Below are 18,133 nucleotides of genomic sequence, written 5' to 3'. Positions count from 1 at the left end.
ATTTAAATCATGAGTATTTGGAACCATCAAATGATATATAATAATAAGATTATAAAAATTGCATGATGTTGCTACCTACCATGTAAGGGAATAATGCCTGCCATAGTTGATTACATTGCACTCTCATTCTTTTCACTTCAATAAAAAGTAAAATTTCTATTTGAACGATTTTATATTATCGGTTATATAATCATCTATGATGAAGTAAATCGAAAAACTACAATTGATTATGATAAAAAAGGACATTACCTCAATTTTATCGAAATTCTATCCTTACCTATTTTAATAAGTCTATTCCATTATAATCAATTCAATTATACCTTGAGGTATTGCACTCTCTTACGTGAGATGTTTGTAAAATTTAAAATGTTAGATTTAAATTAAATGGAAATTTAAATTTGTCAAGAAACTGATGCCCTATTTTTTTTGAATAAATAAATTTAAAAATTAATTTTATCTATAGTAAGTAAAGTATAAATTAAATACACGAGGAGTGGACGTAGCTCGTGCACGTCGGACGGAATCATGGCAGCACGACTTTGAATTAACTCGATTAACTCGGTTTGGACTCGCTAGTCGACTCGGTTGGGACGGACGAGTCGAACTAAGTTATAATGGCAATTCAACGTTTTAAAGTTCATACTTCCTCGGCGAAGCCTTTCTCCGCACGCATCTTCTCTGTCCCCTCTCCCGGTCGCCGTCTGGCCTGCCCTAAGTCACCGGCAGAAGAGAGAACCACCGACGTCAATCACCGGCAGCCTAGATCGCCCTTCTCTCCGATGAGGTACGTTTTAAGCCTTCCTATTTCTTTCTTTTGTCCAGTTACTGAACCGTTTCTTGATATCAACACGCCTCATCTCCCACGTCTGCCCTCTTCAAGCACTTCCTCCTATCGCCTTCAGTCACCTCCTATCAGTTTTTCCTTGCTTGTGCTTCTCCCTTCTGCTACGAACGTGGAAGAGCGCAAGAAGCTAATGATCGGAAAACGAAGATATTGTCTCGGTGAAGAAGGCAAACGAAACGGCCACTAGGTATGGATAGATCTGAAAGAAACTGCGGAGGAGCACGTTACTAGTAAATTTTAGCCGACACAGTCGCGACCCAAGCGAAGCCCGCGCCACCCTCCTCCGGATGAACCGCCCCACCGCGTAGGGCTTCCATCGGGAGGCAAGCGGCCCGTTCACAACCTGTGTTTGCGGCCTCCAGCAGATCACCTCGTACTGGACCGGCTCCTTCTCCTGAACCAAGCCGCTTCTTGTAGGTTCCGGTCGTCCAATGGTTTCACGCCTGCTTCGCTAATCTTGCCGGTTCTTCGGAAAAGGATGACAGCATGGGCAGAGAGAATTCATCAACCTCTTACCCGATGCTCGTGGACTCGATCCTTTGCCCAGGGGATCGTAACACGCGCTTTCTTCCTTTTTCTCCTTGCCTTCTCCAATTGCATAGTTTTTTTGGCGAATCCTGACTTATGGTCTTTTGTTGGTGCTTCATCCATTCTATTATTTCCATATTAATCTTAAAAGTTACGTGTTTGATTTAGGAAATTTCTGTTCCAAACTTCCTTTTTTTTACAATCCTCTGTATTTAATCCTCATTTAGCGGTAGGATTTGCTACCAAGAGTTCATAATTAGCTCATAATTCTTCTCAACATGAGGAAAACTATTCAGACCTCCATGTTGCATGTTCTGATTAACTGGGCTTTCTAATTGTTATTAGCCTATATCATAATTTCTTCTGTATACTGTCATTGATGTCAATTGCTGGTGGAGCTATTCACTTTAATATGACACCATTTACTCAGAACCGCAAAGATCAGTTGTTCTGCAGATAACATTATGACCCTTAATGGAGTTAACACAATTGTTCTTTTTTGGTTATGAGATATACACTAGGGTATTTGTGCTTCCCACTATATATATTCTTCTTCTTAGTTTTTTTAATGTTTAATGCATCATTTTGACTATAAACAAACTAAGTGTTCCTTAAAAGCTGTCCATGTTCATTTGGAACAATAAATGAACATGCTAATTGTTTACTAGTCTTGGATATCAAAACAATCGAAATATGAATGTAAGTAAACTCAACTAATCAATGACAAGCTTCAGCTTTCATGAACAATAATCGAGATCATTTAAAAGTTTCTTCAGCGTTCAATGTAATTGATACTTGATATTTTTATGTGTATATTAAATTATGTATTTGAAGATATATTAGTTTGTACAAATATATAAATAAAAAAGCGAATTGCATAAAGAATTAAAGATGAAAAATTATTAATTCTTTTTAGCACATTGCATATAAATGTTGGTTATTTTTAATTCTTTTATCAAATTTGTTATGCACATTGTAGCATCAGTTTATATTTGCTTAAACTCAAGTTTAAAAGTGTGTTATGAAAAGCTTAAGTGTTTTTAAAAGTATTTATACTTAGTCTCTTTATTCATTTGAGTTCTAGCATAATTATGAACCTGTGCTTGATTTTAATTGAGAGATACAAATACTCAATCTCAAAAACTATCTGTGTCAATCTTAAGCATGAACCTTTGAGCATGGTTGAACTTGGGCTCAACTTGAACTCATTAATATTTTTGTTGTGAGCAAGCTTGAGCATTGTTGATCTTTACTCAGCTCATCTAGTTTACAAGTTCATATACAACATCCTAAGTAATCTATGATCTTCATGATAATATAGGAAGAAAAGTCAAATTGCAATATTGTTTATAGTAGAAGCTAAGAGTGTACCTTTTATGCTTGAAAAGTGGCAGTCAACTTGCCCATTTAAACTGGGTAATATATAAGCAATATATGTTAAATACTACATGAATATGTACAAACTAATGGTTGTCTTATTTTTCATTAAGGGAACTTTTTTTTTTCATGTGACACTGCTTCTTTTCTTATATAACTGAACAAGCTTAATATGATGCTATCTACCCTGTTTAACAATTCTGGAATGTTACAATAAGGCTTGTCTTATCAATCAGTAATTTGAATTTGGAACTGGTAAGAGGAAGTTTTGCTATCAAGTAATGCCAAATATTTGTCATGATTCTGTATCCCCTCTTCCATTCTTAGATGACAGAAAGCTTTAATATTTTAAACACAACTTTATGCCCTCTGTTAGTTGACATAGAATCATCTGAGATTTGTTTTCTTTACTTCATTGACCATCTATCTAGCTTGTGGCCAGCTACTATTTCTTGCTGGCTTTATATTCTTCACACACAGTTTTCTACTTTTCTTTTTTATTTATCTAGCAGTTTGTTTGTGCTTCCTTCCAAAACTTTAAGTAATTCAACTTCTGATTGGGTTTTTAAAGGGCTTGGCTGCATCAATTTTAATTGAAATTGAAATACTTGAATTTCATGTGAAGGGCAGTAAAGATGTAGGATCAAATGACACTGTCTAGGAGAGTCAATAGACAATCCCCCACTTTTATTTCAATTGTAATACTAAATTCAAATGTTAGAATTTTGTCCATGTATGCATCAAGATTGTGATAATAAGCAATGGAAATAAAAAACAACACAATGCTAACAAGATATGTACTTAGAACTTTAGGATCCTATGTATTCCTTGTGACAACTTAAAACATAATCACTAAATACACTTTAACACAAGGTAATAGAACTAGACTTAACAATTCATAGAAATCTCGATGAAATCTATGAAATTTTAGATGATCAAACTTTGAATTTCAGATCAACTCTCTACAATAATACAATAAATGTAAATAAAAAAACATACACCTTATCTTGTGACATGGAAATTAACTCTAGATGCGATGGGAACATAACTGAGAGAGCTTTTGATGAGCGAATGAAATATTGAATAAGTCTTCTGAAAGGACCCTTGACAATCTCACTTTAACAATGATGAAGAAAACATGTGTAATTTTTCATGCAAATCTTTGCCAGAAAACTTATGTGGCTTTATAATTAAGCTAGATGGTTATATATATATGTATGTATGTATGTATGTATGTGTGTGTGAGTATTGCTTTGTGGGGTTATGTTTTCGTTTTTGGTGGACCATCAAAACCTTACCTTTGGAAGATCAAAAACTAGCCATTTATGGCTGTTGGAAGTCAACATTCAAAATCTTGGTTGACTTGAAAGGCTTTGATTACCTTGGACAAGATAGGTCGACCTAACTTAACATTTTTTAGATTAATTTGTATAGTGAGTAATCTTTGGTTGATCAATACAAAATTTAGTCACCTAAACCTTGACTACCAGTTATAGATTCTTTAAAAGCTTCATAGATTGCCTAAATGAGCTCTCTAGGTACCACTCTTTAAAAGCTTCATAGGTTGCCTAAATGAGCTCTCTAGGTACCACTCCCTATGTAGAGGTTAAATTCTATCATTACCAGGTTTATCTGAAACAAACTCAAAGAAACAAGACAAAAATCTTGCTCCAAGATCCTTATCATTCCTCAAGGTAGACACCATACGGTTAAACACTCAAAATTCATTAAGTCCTTTATCAAGCTTGCTTGTCATTTGCACATCAAGATTTCCCTAACAAGTTAGGACTGTATCCTGCACATTCCCTGGCAAAAACATCAAACTAAAAAGTCTAATATCAAAACACCATAGAAACACCATGATTAAACATGGCCACAAGCAATGAACTAATTTTCTAACATAGGATTCTTGTCTATTTTCTTTGTAATGAGAAAAAAGTTATGCTGGTAAAGTTGGTACTGAGCTGTTTACTTAACATTGCAAACTGTATTGAAATCTGTTTGTAAATTTATCTTTTAAACCAAAATTGTTTTATAACCTCAACTTGTGGTTTCAAATTAATATTTTACATGAAAATTGCTTGACAACCTCAATATTGTGATATGTAGTATGAAATCTTCACTATTCTTGGATCTGATTGTCATTTTAACTATATCTTTGCTCACTATTAATAACTAGAATGTAGGACTTGAATCATTTTTTGCTTTATTTGCAGAAGGTTTACTAACTAGGTTTCACTTCTTTCATTTTTTAAGCAATATGCTGATTTTCAGGTGGTTACACACATGGTTTGAAATCTCATTCCATGCCGAGTGAAATGGTTGAAACGAATCGTTTCGATAAATCATCGAAGCTCGATATTACTAGGTACGAAGGTTCAAAATCTTGAGTGTGTCATAGTTTCAGTCTTTGATCGGAAAGATACCGACACTTCAATGCATGGTGCAGTGACAGATTGAAGTTGAAGGAGAAGGAGATGAAACAAAGGAAGGACATTGTCTCTGCTGAGTGGTATTGTGTTTTGATAATTTATTGAAATGATATGTTTTTACTATTTCACCTGACATGGTATAAGATTTAAAATCTACTCGGCACAAACTCGTTCTTATGCTTCATCTCTTTTATTCTTCAGCTCCAATCCATTACTGACACTGTGCATCAAAATATCGACACGATATCATTTGAGTCAAAAATTAAAACTTCGGCACAGTTCGAGATTTTGAATCTTGGTTACATATGAAAAACATAGATCTAATTCGAAAATTAAAACTTCGGCACAGTTCGAGATTTTGAATCTTGGTTACATATGAAAAACATAGATCTAATTGTGAAAGACCTTTTCTTTGATTGCCATGGAAGGAGCATTTCTGAGGTTGACAATCTGGTCTGCCACTTTTGTTGGTGGTCTGAGTTTTAATGTTTGTTAATAGTCAGATTAATGTTGACTACCATTATATTTTTCTTTTGGTTGAACCAAATCACCTGGGTGAAGCTATCATCAATGATGCTTCTCTTGTAATATTTTGCATCATGATTTCTTCTGTTCAATTGTAACACACTGGATCAATTTACTCATAGCTGAGGACAAGAAAAATAATTTATGTAAGTGTAGCACATCTTTCTTAGATTTATGCATCTGGGATGGTGTGTGGAGCAAAATAGAGTGCTTAACTCAATTAAAATGTCAATTGGTTGCGGTAAGATGTGATGGTAATGAAAAGCTATTTTCTTTGTTGCTTTTGTGTGTCTAAAGGACTATTATGTCTGGTTCGTAGGTGAAATTACATTCACCAAAATTGAATATAGACTAGCTGGATTTTGGTCATTCTATCGTTAATAAGCTTTGCTATTGAATGTACCAGTGTAATGCTCAACATTGTCTGATTTTTTTTTTATATTTTCATTTGATGTTTTGAAGTAAATCAAATAAAGAGAACATTATGGATTAATCTTTTTTTTCCTATTTACAACACTGGGGGTTGAGAAAGGAATTAATTGGTGGAATCAAAGGTTAAATTAACTCCATTAATGGCTAAATAAGCCTTTGAGGTTTAATGTAGTTGGATTAGAAAAAAAAAAATTAAAAATGGAATAAAATAAGAACAGTTGGAAACAGGAATCAGTGCTTTGAGAAAGATATATTTTCAGCAATGAAATAGTACAAAAATTAGGTATATCTGAGTGCATTTAATGAAATCTGTTAGTGAGTTTGTATTCTTCAATTATGTGAGAGAAAGAATCTCTGTTTGATGAGGACATTGAGGACAGAACAACACTAAGTGATTAGGAGTGTGGTGCCTCTTTCTAGTTCTTGGTGGTGTCTATAGTGAAGAGCATCTAACTGAATGAGTGCCAGCTAGGGACATCTGACTGAATGAGAGCCATCCAGGGACTCACCGGTTTTTGATTCTTAAGAAAGATCCTACACGGTTGGTAGGGCAATCATAAATGAAGAAAAGGCACTTTAGGAAAGTGTTATAGACTTATCAGTATAGTGTTCTTACTTTGTGTCTCCATGTTACATGAAGACTGTTTGCTCTTCCTGACTTGTATACAACCATTGTTGTCAAGTTTTCTATATTTCTATTTTCTAACAACTTTGTAGGGTTTCCTTATCACATATATATATTTTCCTTCCGAGTTCAGATGATGAGTCAAAATGAGCTTCTGCTGATTCATCTGATGGTTTGCAGATAAAGCCAAGAAAAAAATGTTTTTTTCTGATGAAGCTGGAGATGGTCCTGCAATTCTTAAATTGCAGAGTTGGGGTCACTTGAAATGTCAGTTACAGCTATCAGAGTTCTCTGCAGCTTCTATTTCACCCACTAAAGAGCTGCTGCTTCTGCTGTCTAATTTGGAAGTTGTATTACTTCCTCTAGTTTCTGGTATTATATCAATCCCGTTCACTTTTCTCCAACTCTAGCAATCTCTTCATTGTGGTTCAGTATGCTTTTTAAAATTGAGCAGAGCAACTCTGCAAAGGAAGAAACAAAATATGTTAGCTATGTCAAAAACATTTCGAGTGCAACATATAACAGATTTTTATATAAACAAGAAGTTCTACAAACTAGCTTGGTAATTGAAACTTCCGCAAATATCTTATACAAATCAAATTGATCACCGGAGAATATCTCATACTCATAAATGAGTTAAAACACAATTATTACTGTAAAAACATGTCTAATGGCCAGCACATAAATATTAGATGTTCATATAAACAAGTTGTTTTGTAAAATAGCTTGATAATAGAAAATTCAAACCAGATATATCATTGAGTTTACCGTATTATTAGTGTTAGAAATACAAAGACATAATCTCATCATTTTTCATGTAGACAGTCTGTAATGCTTAAGAGTTTGGTCACTGAAATTCTCAAATCATTTATATTGAGTTGGAATAATATTTCTGAAATGAAATGCTGGCCATATTTTCCAAGATAAGAACAGCCATGTTGCCCAACACAAAAAGTGGCCCTTTTCCATATACCAAAGTTGTTCGCAGAACAACTAGGCCATTGTGATTCCATGACAAAATGCGAACAACTAGGTCATTGTGATTCATGTCAAAACATCTTGAAGCTTCTAAATGTTTCCAAGATACAAACCAAATTTATGATGTTAAGAAGCAATAAACCATGCACTTTAATCCCCAAATAGAATCAAATTTTATTTTATGGAACAACATAATTGAAATTTCATAGAAAGTTATCTCACTGAAAGTTTAGGAGATCAAGATGTTTTCATAAAAAGTTCATGAACAAGTCACGTAACATTTATACATGGGGGTATGTTATATTTTTAGGAAAGTTGGTAAATTCATATTTGCTTTGCAAAAATTTAGATTTCACTAATACAATAACAACAAAAATCAAAATCTTATCATATTAAGTGAGGTCGATTATATGGATCTTCCTACTTTATTGGGCTTGATCCCTATCCATATTTAAATGAATTTTATCTTGATTTATCGTTACTAGTCAAGTTCTTTTTGATCTCCTTCTTCCTTCATTAATGTGCACATTTATTTTGGTCTCACATCGTCTAACTGGACATTTATCGATCGCCTAACTACATGTCTATACTATCTTAAACACGCCTTTAGAAGTTTCCCCTCAATAGGTATAATTTTGATTTTATCTCTAATATTTTTATTTCTTATCTTGTCCATTCTCGTATGTCTGTATATCTATGTTAACATCCTTATCTCTACGACTCTTTATCTTTTGTTTGTGTGTTGGATTTATAACTCAACATTGAACTCCATATAACATATGATGTAACATAACATAACATAATAGGTTTAACCGCTATTTTGAAACTTCCCTTTAAGTTTTAGAGGTCTCTTACAATCATAAAGAATAGCTGGTGCCCTTTCCATTTCAATCATTCTATTTATATCTTATGTAAAACATCTCTATCAATTCTTTCATCTTTTTTTTTTCAAAAATGATTTTAGATATTCTGTCTTTATTAAGCCTAAAACCTTTTACTTTCAGTGTTTCTCGTTAATATTCGAATTTAACATTTACTCTTCTCGTGTTTTATCGACCAAAATAATGTAATCTACAAACAACATATATGTGTTTTGGATGTGTCCAATGAGCTTATCTATGGTTAGTGTAAAAGATATGAATTTAGATTTGATCCTTGATGTAGCCTTTTCTGTATAGAAAATAGTTCAGTTAATTCGCTTGGAGTTTTCACTCTTATTATTACGTTCTCATATATATATTTAATTATTTCAATATAAGTTTCACTAATACCTTTATAAATATATAAATTTCTCACAAGTATGGTATATGTCATTGCCATTATCATCTTCATTACCAATTCATGTTTGTGGGGTCAGCTATCATAGGGTAGTCTTTAAGATACATTTTTTCATTTGGACTCACTTCTTGGTTCTACTAATGGTAGAATGTATCTCAATTTTTGATAATAGCTAAATATAAATTTTTAAATACCCATTTCTAATTTGCATGAATTTAAAGTATATTATGTTATTTTCTGTGATTTAATAGTCAGTTTTCTTCATTTGCTTGCAATTTTTGTCCTCATATTTTATTATGCTTTTTGATATCTACAGGAAAAGAGTCATTCAAATTGGCGAACTGGGATGATTTGTGTTCATCTTCCGCTGCATCTGTTCTATCACCAATAGCAAATGCTCAACCAGGCTCATTTCATGATGTGGTCGATTGGACAAAAGTTCCCTTTTCTGACATTAGACAAAAAGGAACTTGTTCGGTGTTTGATTGTTACCCTGTGATATCTAATGTGAACTCATTGGCTTGGGGACACTATGGTGATTCATATGGTCGGCCTGAAGATTATAGTTTTAGAGAATTTCTTATTGTCTCAAGTAACCAGAACATTACTCTTCATGCTTTTCGCAATGAAAATACCAATACAATTGAATCATCTCCTGAAGATGGAGACACACACGGCGTGTGGATGAGGTGGAGTTCCATACCTAGTTCACTTCCAAATGAGCAATTCTTGCATTCTAATAATAGTAACTATTTCTGTGAGATAGATGCGAAAACTGGAAATTCAGGAAAATTACATATTGATAATCAGATGGGGGATGCTGAGTCATCATGTGTCAGACCAAAGAGTTGGCTTTGCTCTTTTCTTAGTGAATTGGATATGAGTGAGTCTGGTGATAAACACATAGGTCTGTTTCCTCCAAAATCATCGTTTCCTCATGCAGCGGATGTTGTATCTTTTAACATATATAACAGCTCTTTGGCATTTCTTTCTCGCACTTGTCCTTTAAATCAACAGGAGAGCCATAGTGGTAGGAATTTAAATGAGATTCTTGATGATGAATTCATATCTGAATTATCAGGCAACTCCCAATCCAAAATCAAACCAGAAGATACTTCATATAATTGCTCAAAGGTGTTCTCAAGCTCTTCACATAAGTTAATCGGTTTGGTATTAACAACTTCTGCTGACTCTTCTATTGAAAGTTGTGAAAACAGTGTTGAATATTCAAATAACACATTTGTGGTAGTTATAATGTTACACAGGTGGGGCATGCAGTGGGTTTGTTCTGTTAACCTTGAGCATTCATACCCTGGCTCTGGTCGAGTTCGACCATGGGCCGACTTTCAGTTTTCAGGCAACTATCTTGTTTGCCTTAACAGCTGTGGTTTGGTCAGAATGTGGGCTGCAGACACTGGTAAGCTCATAGCGCAGTTTGATACTGTACAGTGCTGTGAAGTGGATAGATGGTTGCCATTTAATGGGTTTGCATCTTTTGAAAAGACAAATTTAAGTGATGGTGAGCATGGTACAAATGCCATAAATATCAGAACTTTCCGAAAATTGGTGGTGACTTCCCACTCATTGCATCTAGCCATAGTCGATATGCATGGGCTAGTTTATTTAGTTTATGCTGGTGACTATATCTCAGAAAAGCATCAGAAGCCTAAACAATTGACATCTCATTTTGAGCACTCTGATCTTGGCTTGTTGGCTGGTTGGAAGGTTGCTGGTTATTTTGTAGGTGCTCAGCAGTCATTTATTGGTCTATCTGATGCCCAGGAATTTTCTGATTCAACTGTGCTAGGTCAATATTTTGCAAGTACAGATCAGGTTAATCTTAAGCAAAGAGTAAGATTCAAAAAACAGTTTGTTGGTGAAAGAAAGCAATCACATACTTTTCAAAGTGGTTTTGGTGCTACTAGTTCATCAGTAAATGATAGTAGAATTGGTAACTGTGGATCCAAAAACTCTGTTCCTATGCGAAGAATTATTTTACCTTTAGACAGAGTAAATGATGACTGTATATGCCTTTCACCCTTTGGTATTACTAGGGTTGTCAAATGCTGCAATATGAAGGAACAGAAGGGGCACAGAGTTGTCCACACTGACATCCACTTGAATTGTTCAGTACTTGACGAAAGAAACTTCTATTCACATAGGAAGTTCAGAAGGTGCTCTTCTGCAATAAATGATTCTTTTTGTCTTGGAGAATCACTTGGTTGTATTTTTCAGGGGTTTTTGTATCTGGTTACTTCACATGGCCTCTCTGTTGTTCTTCCTTCAGTTTCAGTTTCAACTGAATTGCTCCCTTATAGATATTCACCACCATGTGATTTTGCTAGTTGCAACTTTGATAGTACAAGCATGCTGGCGACATGCAAATCTAATGAGTCGTTGAGGCCTTGGCAAATTGAAGTTTTAGATAGAATTTTATTATTTGATGGGCCTAAAGAAGCTGAGCATGTCTGTTTGGAGAATGGTAAGTACTACTAACTACATACTTGATATTTTTGGTTTTTAATCAAATATTAGTTCTCCATGATGGTCTTCACACCCACATTGGTTTGCTTACTCACAAATTATGAATCTTAAAATGATGCTTTTATCCTTTTTTAGCTTTAGGAGTATCTGTTGTTAGAGTTCCTAGCCAGCAATTTGCTAGCACATGGGGACCAGTTTGATATTACTTAAGGAGTTGTTACAAATGGATTACTTCTAGATACTCTTTCTGTGACTCAACTATAACAATCAGAAACATCATATTCAAACTCATACTATGTAAGCTGCTACAATGGGTTTCTTTCCTTTTCTTCATAACGCATCGATCGTTAAACTTCACTTGGGTTTGCTGGTGTGCAAAAATTATTTTTTTTCTTTGCTATGCTCTTTATATATTGATATCTGTTGTTGGTTATTAATTGATTCCTATGAATTTTCTAATAATTGGTCTTGCAGCTCCTTGTTGTAGCCTCCCTAACGATTACTAATGACAGGATGGGACCTTAGAGAGGCTCGATTTCGTCAGATGCAGCTGGCTCTGCAGCACTTAAAATTTGATGTAATACAACAGTAAGATTCTATTTTAGTTCTCTTTTCCCCGAAATACCTGCTAAGTTGGTTATATTGTTACAGTAAAAGTTTCATTAAATTGTAGATGCCAATGATTTTTCTGTTTTGTGTAAGATTTTGCAATAATGATTTCCCTTACAGCTAATAATTTTTCACAGTTTATAGTTTATATGGTGCACTGTCAAATGATTCTGTTGTTACTCTATCAAATGATTCTCTGTTGTTCAATATCCATGAATGCTATTAATAGCTATTTTTGTATATGCTTTTAGTTTGGTCTAACTTCAGTTCTTAAAGCACGTTTCTGGAGCTACATGAGTGTTGGTAGTGTTTAGTTTTTTATCCTTTTCCATGTGGTATGTATCCCTGTACTTTGAAGGGCGAGTTCCAGATTGATTCTCTACTAGGATTTCTATATTAAAAAATGCCTGTACAAGGCCCTTGCTTGAGAGCAACAACAAAATGTCCTCATCAAAGTTCCAAGATGATTTATAAAATAGTACTAGTGGAAAGAAAAATCCCATTATAAAGGCTACAATTATATTTTGGTTGTTAAATATATAATAGCGATGATATCCTTAGTCAGGAAGTGTTGGAATGATACCTGTATTAGAGTCAAAATCTTTTGTTATTAGTTTCAGAGTCATGCTAGTTTCTTAACTATTAAATTTTCTAGCTCCTATGTTTCTAGGCCTCCCACTTTGCCTAACGTATTTGGTTAGCCTATAGAAGGGAACTTGTATCACACTTTTTGGAATAATGAATGATATTCTAGAAAAGTAAAGATTCCAGCTTATTGTGTAATTGCCCAATCTAAGTGTGATTGTTTGGAGAACCCTAGGTGTCATTGCCTAGAACCACTCTAACAAAAGAATAAGACTATCCAATCAAGTCAGCATGTATCCTGGAACCGGTATTATGATATAATATTTCTTGCACCCTATTACCTATCACCATGAGAAGTGGCTTATCATTGTCATGATCGCTGGTATAGCCAACTAATCTAGAGAGCAGATATCCTACTCATTTCTGTTCTGACCAAAGCTAAATGCCAATGCATCTTATGTATACGAAAACATTGATCGAACTAGGACAAGTGAATGAGCCCCAGTATTTTGTGACAAGATACCCCTGAGCATTTCCTGCCTAACTGATATTTAGACATGTGAAAAACATTCAATCTTTTCTTTCTGTAAAGTTAGTAAAATGACCCTTCAAACTATAGAAACCTGTCATCCCAATAGTCGATATATTATACAAAAATGACCAAATCAATCTCTCTTCTCCTTCTCCTTCTCTTTTCACTTTAGTTTTTCTGTCAAGCCCTCATCCTTCCTCTTCCTTTTTAAAGTTAGGATCACTTTACCTTTGAAGAAGATGATGCATTACTTGGTATTAGAGCAGGGTGGCATTGTGCCAGCAAGAATAGGAGAACTTTCATAGGAAGATTGACTGTCATTGAAAGAGCTAAGTTGCTATTGAAGCTTGATGAAGAGATAGAAAGAAGGAACAAAGTTTGACAGCCTGAGTCAAGAAATCTTCTTCCTCCAATGTGATATAGAAAATAAATCAAGAGGGAGCAGCATCTGGAGTTCTATTAAACCCTGAAGGGATTGTTGAATTTGAGAGGTAACAAGAATATTAATACAATTCACCAAAAATCATGAGCCAATAGCTAACTTACCATCCTAAGCTCCTCATCATTTTGATGTCAAGATACCTTATCTAAATAAGTTCTGTTCTCAAAATGCTAATAGAGACATCACATGGAAGGTGAAAGTTGATGTTCCATGGTGGATGAGAGTCTAGTTTGATTTGCCAAAGTTGGAAAATTTGAAGGACTTTTAAAAGTACGGTTGAAGCTTGAAAGGTATTGAAGGCGATATTAGAAAGTTGGGGAAGGCACATTTTACACATGACAAGAAATGAAAGCAAAGCTTAAGGAGAAACCTATGCCACCAAATTGAAGTTTGACTATGTGAACAATTTGTCACTCGTAGACAGGAAGCAATAAACTATATGTAGAAATTTAATAACATCAAAAGTTGAAGCCATGTTGTGGTAGATCTGTACCTATCTCGCTTGATTTAATTGAGGATTGACAAACTCTTTAGACAATCTAATTGCAACACCAAGTTCGAATAAAACTCACATAAAGCTATACCAATTGATGCTACACAAAGGATAATTTTTTCAAATAAAGAATTAGAATTCCCACATAGAGAAGAAAATTCTTTTTTTATCAAAGTTGGTCACCATCTCATATAAGGGAAAGTTTTGAAATCTTGAGTCTTGTTGGAGTTTTGATATTTGATTGGAATAATAAGGATTCAGAAGCATGCTAAAGTGCTAGTCTATGGTATCATCAAAGGCTGAGGAAGGAAGAAGAAGAAAAAAAGAGAAGACAACCACATAACTAGGGGTAAGCTAAAACTATGATTGTATACTAGAGTTTCAATTCCCACTTGAAATGGTATAATTTTGACACCTTGTTATGCAGACACTTACTAAGTTTTCACATGGATCAAAGCATACCTAGAAGAATTTAAGCGGGCTTTATTCTTCTAATACACTTTTACTTAGTTTATTTATTGTTAAAAATAAAATTATAACAGTTAGATAGTAGAATGAAAATTTCCCATATTATACTATAGTAATATTCAACACATTGCACATGTTAAAGCATGCTCAAATGTTTCACTATATTTTTCTACTTCTAATAAAATTATTTAAATTATAATTGGGTTTTAAGATGAAATTGTTCATTTTTTTACTACTATGCGCGCGAAGATAAATTTATAATTCATATAAGCTTCACTCCTATAATTATTTTCCAATTAATTCACTTCTAAAAATAAAATTGTATCTAATTGATAATTACTTAAATGTAAAATTTGGATAAACAAAAATATGATAAACATTTCTTAATTCATTTGGATGCAAGTCATGTGCCAAGGCATGCTGAGTTTTTTATTAGCATGATTCTTGTTAGTTCAACCGATATAGGAAAGATTATTTGTGCGGGCTAATTATATAGTGTTTTTCTAATTTATCTAAATAAAGATTATTTGTGCAGGCATATAGTGTTTTTCTAATTTATCTAAATAATACATGTCTACTATGTCACGAATCTCAAATCATGCATGAGGGTTTGGAAGCCCTTTTTGTAAAATGATAAAATGACTTATGACTTATTCTTTTAAAATTAATCTATTTCCTAATTATATATCAAATAATGCAATCTACTAAACATAAATTTCCTACTTTTGTTTAGACTAACTTAGTTTAGAAAATTTAAGTAGGTCACAGAAGTATAAAAATTTAAATTTCTATCGATGAATTTAAATTTTAGAAGGAGAATAAACTTTAAATGAGATGTAAAATAAAAAAGCGGTTGAACCCGATGATATTCTAATAGAGGTATTGACATGCCTAGGGAAACACACTATTAAATGACTTACGAAGATATTTGACCTGATATTGAAATCGAAGAAAGTTCCTATTCTAGTGGAGCGTAACTAGTCTAGGCCCCCTTATAAAAACAAAGAGGCATAAAAAATTATACGAATTATAGTGACATTAATCTAATGAGTCATACTATACAATTTTGAAAAAGAGTGATAGAAAAAGGGGACTGATGATAGAAGCTATACATCTTCTTAACAATTGATTAAAAAGTATAATGAAAAGAAGGAAAACTTACATGATATTTATTGAGCTTGAAAAAACTTATGACAATTTAGAGGGAAATTATATTGAGAATTGTAGAAAAGAAGGATGCTAGTGTAACGTATATTGAAATAATTAAAGATACATATGAGAATATAATGATAAGAGCGAAGCCTCAAGGCAGAACATTTTTTTTATAAAGATAGGGTTACATTAATTATTAGCTCTAAGTCCATATTTTTTGTAATATTAATCATGGATGAAAAACATGTTATCATGGTGCATGTAGTTTGTAGATGATATTATTTTGATCAATGAGACATGTAAAGAAGTAAATGCTGAGTTTAAATCTTGGTGAGAAGTATTGGAAGTGAAACATTTTAGATTTAGTAGAGTAAAGATAGACTAAATGGAATTTAAGTTTAGTAGTAATAGACATAACATGACAATTATTAAGATAGGAGATTACGAGTTATTTGTAATTAAGAGCTTTAAGTAATTAGGATTATTTTGTTGTACAAGGATGGAGGAGTTGGTAGAGATGTTTTACATAGGATACAAATAGATGGTTGAAATAGAGGATGCATTAGATGTCCTTTGTAATCGTAAGGTACCTTTAAAGCTTAAAAGAAAGTTTTATAAAATGATGATTAGACACATTAGATATCCTTTGTAATCATAAGGTACCTTTAAAGCTTAAAGGAAAGTTTTATAAAATGACGATTAAACGTACTATGTTATACGGAGTTGATTGCTAGGCTTTGAATCGAGTACATGAGTTGAAGATGAGAGTCGCAGGTATGAACATGTTCAGGTAAATGCACAGATACAGAGGATTGACAAGATAAGAAATCAGCACATTAGGGAGAAAGTGAGGGTGTTGCTTATTGAACAAAAACTCCAAAATGTTTTTAAGATAATATGATATACTCAGGTGGCCAATCCATGTCCCAGTTAAGCAATGTAACATCATAATAAATACACACGTTAATCGAGGAAGAGAGAAACTAAAAAAGACTTGGTTAGTGATAAATAAGATAAAATTTATTTAAATATAAAGGATGATATAATAGGAGATCGAACCCAATTACATAGGATGATCTATATAGCCAACCTCATTTAATGGAATAAAGACTTATTGTTATCTTGACTACTTTAAAAGAAATATAAAACATACAAAATTTAAAACTTCTTCACCGAAAGTTTTAGTTTTTCTTAAGCCATGTATTAAATTCCATAATTCTTTCTTCCCCAACCAATGAATACTCGCTCTAGGTGGGCTAGGTGGGTTAACATCTTTCTTTGATTGACTTCTCCAAGCATAAGGAGCAATTACACCATCAATTTTGCACCTTGGGCACAATGCAATGATAAGAGGTAGGGCGGTTAGCCCATGCAATGAGGGTTCAATTCTCTTGCATTGGTGATGCTGGAGTACCACGTCAGATCTACCACGTCAGGATCTGCTTGTGCTTCCAGATTTACCAGGTAGGCGAACCAGGGGGAAGGCCACCCACCTACAGGATTAGTCGGACCGAAGGCTTAGATTATCAAAAAAATTACACCATCGATTTCGATAAGCAAGGTTTTTTCATCATGATTCCTTAGTGGAAATTAGTGTGAGCAACTAATTTTACTTCTCACATTTTGGTTCTGGAGGATTTGAGCCTTGATTCTATTTTCTTTCTATTCGCCACCCTTTCTAATTACCAAGAAATGTTGCAATTGAACAAGAGGTGAAATGTCCTCTGTAGCTCTCTCGTGGAAAAGTTAATATATAAGCATGACAACTTGAATGCTTTTAGTTGATTACTATATCCTTTAATTTGAAAATTGAATTGATGGTTAAGTGAACATTAAAATTAATTTTTATCACAGTCAAGGTTTAAAATTTCGATTCATGTTAAAGTTTTGGTCTTTGATTGGAACGATATTGTTTTCATATTGTGTCAATGTCATGGTGTCGGTAATGGATTAAAGTTGAAGAAAGGAAATAAAGAATAGGAAGGGGACATTGTCTATGTCGAGCATGATTTTAAATATTGTACCATACGAGGTGAAATGGTCAAAATATATCATTTTGATAAATTATTATAAAATGTCTCCTTCCTTTGTTCATCGCTTTCATCTTTCAACTTCTAATCTGTCACTGACATCATGCATTAGAGCGTCGGCATGATACTAGAATAGGATCTTTCCAAGCAACGATCAAAACTATGACATGGATTGAGATTTTGAATCTTGGTATCGAGTGGTATCGAGTTTTGGGGATTTACCGGAATGATATGTTTTGACCGTTTTGTTCAGCATGGTACGAGATTTTAAACCATGATCACAGTATGCCGAGAATAATATAAATGCTTTTGAAGGTCA

At 33.7% G+C, this 18,133-nt stretch overlaps 1 protein-coding gene across 3 annotated transcripts in view; it reads left to right on the top strand.

Moving 5' to 3' along the window:
• Positions 1–657: 657 nt before the first annotated feature.
• LOC141812506 (uncharacterized) overlaps positions 658–18,133 on the top strand; it is a 68,435-nt gene continuing 50,959 nt past the window's right edge. The window contains exons 1-6 of one of the 3 annotated variants that reach the window (XM_074700495.1): positions 658–784; positions 5,024–5,117; positions 5,199–5,261; positions 6,944–7,135; positions 9,336–11,501; positions 12,016–12,091. In XM_074700495.1, coding sequence (XP_074556596.1) covers positions 6,961–7,135; positions 9,336–11,501; positions 12,016–12,091 — 2,417 coding nt within the window. In that variant the 5' untranslated portion in view covers positions 658–784; positions 5,024–5,117; positions 5,199–5,261; positions 6,944–6,960. Of the gene's footprint in view, positions 785–5,005; positions 5,118–5,198; positions 5,262–6,943; positions 7,136–9,335; positions 11,502–12,014; positions 12,092–18,133 lie in introns of those variants that run through there. The other 2 variants (XM_074700494.1, XM_074700496.1) reach the window with 2 other exon arrangements.

Source organism: Curcuma longa, chromosome 19 (genome assembly GCF_044706935.1).
Source record: "Curcuma longa cultivar G26 ecotype Majalengka, Jawa Barat chromosome 19, ITB_CL_G26_1.1, whole genome shotgun sequence".
Classification (NCBI taxonomy): domain Eukaryota; kingdom Viridiplantae; phylum Streptophyta; class Magnoliopsida; order Zingiberales; family Zingiberaceae; genus Curcuma; species Curcuma longa.
This window is presented reverse-complemented; position numbering and strand designations above follow the sequence as displayed.